The sequence below is a fragment of the Bison bison genome, unplaced genomic scaffold (genome assembly GCF_000754665.1).
Source record: "Bison bison bison isolate TAMUID 2011002044 unplaced genomic scaffold, Bison_UMD1.0 scf7180017846213, whole genome shotgun sequence".
NCBI lineage: Eukaryota > Metazoa > Chordata > Mammalia > Artiodactyla > Bovidae > Bison > Bison bison.
Window position 1 is genome coordinate 4,048 of NW_011476786.1, and position 2,371 is coordinate 6,418.

A 2,371-nucleotide genomic window follows, 5' to 3' on the forward strand; every position below is an offset into this window, starting at 1 on the left:
TCAGACCAGGATGCTCAGCAAGGGGAAAGAAGGGATGGAACTTGGGATCTTGGTATAATGACTTCAACCATTATAAAAAATTCCAGAAAGCTCTGTCTGGTGAATTTTGGCAACACATAGACCTTCCCTCCCACCTGCCTGCTCTGCGTGTTCAAGCTGCTGTCAGGCTTCTGTTATGACGTAGCACCAACATAACTCCAGTATCCGAGTTCTCTACAAAGAACTTTATTTAAAGAGAAAAAAAATACAATGTTGTCCCTTAAAAGCCAGCATATTGAACTAAGTATAAAGTAATTTTAACTCTGTCTGAAAAAAGAAATCTGATAGGTGTTAAATAAGCATACTCCAGAGCCTGCATACAATGAATCGCCAGGTAGCAGTAGTGTATCGGCAGTCAGCAGCACAGGGAAACACAGGGCTCTAAGAGGAATGGGGCAGAGACTGAAGTCTGGACAGCTGTATCCAGTGTCCCAGTCATGGGATGGCAGAACAGGGTGTGGGGGAAGAACTGGGCAGCTGATACAGAGGTGGGTGATGGAGGTAAACACTCAGCTCCTTGCGAGGGACCCTCTACAGCGGGAACAAGTCAACCTACATTGATGGGGGCAGAGATACACCAATGAATGTGATGTAGCTTTGGGGTCAACAACAGATGGGATTGCTGTGATATACATAGAATTTTCCAAACAGAACTGGATTCATACTAAACAAGCCTTTCCAAGACATCTGTTATTCTTTGCAAAATGTACTTCTTTTCCTTAAAAATGAAGATGGATGGAACCAGGTGGCCAGATAAGAACGTCAGCTAAGAGAGCCTCAGACGAGGGTGTTCAGCAAGGGGAAAGAAGGGATGGAACTTGGGATCTTGGTATAATGGCTTCAATCAGAGTTTTCTGGAATTTTTCACCACCTGGAAGCAATCCCTCCTTATCTATCATTTTCTGGATTACTGAATCCCGAGATTGGAATCCAGTGGGAGTCTGAGCTGAAGAAAAATTTACACTAGTGAGAAGGGGGCGATTGGGCTAGAGGAGACCTGGAAAGAGAAACATGCACACACAGATATGCTGTCAATTACATTTTGATTAAACTTCATCTCCCCACAAAATTGAACACAATGAATGATTTTCCAAGGCAATGAGTATATGTGTGCATGTATGTGCACTATAATCTTCAACATCACTTCTGAGACTGCTGGAAGTTCCTCCCAGACTGGATGGAGAAATCCTGCACCATTTTCTGTTGCTCCAAGGAGAAGGTAGGCATGGAGTTGACAGGTTTAGGCTTTGGGATGAAGAGCACAGGCTCAGTCTTCTTGGGGCTGAAGTCACTCACAAGCAGCTTATCATTCACAATACAAAAACTGGAGGAAATACGGACTCTTAGACAATTGACAGATGTACCGACCCACACCCCAAAAATTATCTGCTCCCACTGGCACTCAGTAACCAGATTCCTTCCATCCCCCTCCTGTGTCTGTCCCCAGACTCCTTGACTGGTTCCTCTGCCCCTTGTACAGAGCCCACCTTCAGAGAGATTGTCTACCAGCTTCACTCAATGGATAGCCTGATCCCCAACCCAGGGACAACTTCATATCTACCCTGAATAGCAGCCCAGTACACTACAGCACAGGAGTGCACATTCTGATCCCCATTTTCAGAAGAAGATACCAAGTCACAGAGAAGCCCTGTGACTTAACCAAGGTCACACAGAGAATGAGTGTTGAGTCAAGGAGAAAACCCACGTGCTCAAGGAGAAAACCCATGTGCCAGTGAGAAAGCCCATGCTCTTCCTAGGTTAGACTGCTCCTTGGAACTACCTGCTGGCTTTCCACAATACTGAGTCAGCCTAAGGTCTGCACCACCACATGCCTAGGGCCCTGAGACCAGGTTGGTTGGGCCATCCCACCCACAACACAGCTCTTACCTGGAAGAGGTGGCAGGGGTAGTGATGAAGGTCCGGGTGAAGGAACGCACACAGCCAGGAAACCTTCCTTCTACTTCAACAAAAAACAATAAACAAGAGTACGCCTTAGAGCCCCATGTGTTTACGGGTTCCCACAGGGGTCCCCAGTCAGGGTCTGACTTGACACTCATGCTGAGGGGTCAGTTGTTCACTTGGGGAGCCTGGGTGTTGGGAATGGGGAGGGCAACTGGAGGGCGGTCTGCTCCCAGTAACATGTTCCCATGACAACCACTTTACAAGTTCATGGGATACATTTTCCTTAACTGCCCAAGATGTGGGTATATGGGGAAACTGAGAGGTTAAGTATTGGCCCAAGTTCTCAGTGTAAGGATCTGGTATGGGAGCCATGAAACTCCACAGCCTGTGTCCCTAATGCCCAGAGTGAACAGGGCAGACATGAACGCAG

General features: G+C 47.0%; 1 protein-coding gene across 1 annotated transcript in view; it reads right to left on the reverse strand.

The window, feature by feature from the left end:
• Nucleotides 1-1,179: 1,179 nt before the first annotated feature.
• LOC104987828 (nuclear RNA export factor 3-like) overlaps nucleotides 1,180-2,371 on the reverse strand; it is a gene marked incomplete at its 5' end in the record, with an annotated part of 6,525 nt that continues 5,333 nt past the window's right edge. The window contains 2 exons of the mRNA XM_010838904.1: nucleotides 1,180-1,363; nucleotides 1,927-2,097. Coding sequence (XP_010837206.1) covers nucleotides 1,180-1,363; nucleotides 1,927-2,097 — 355 coding nt within the window. The remainder of the gene's footprint in view (nucleotides 1,364-1,926; nucleotides 2,098-2,371) is intronic.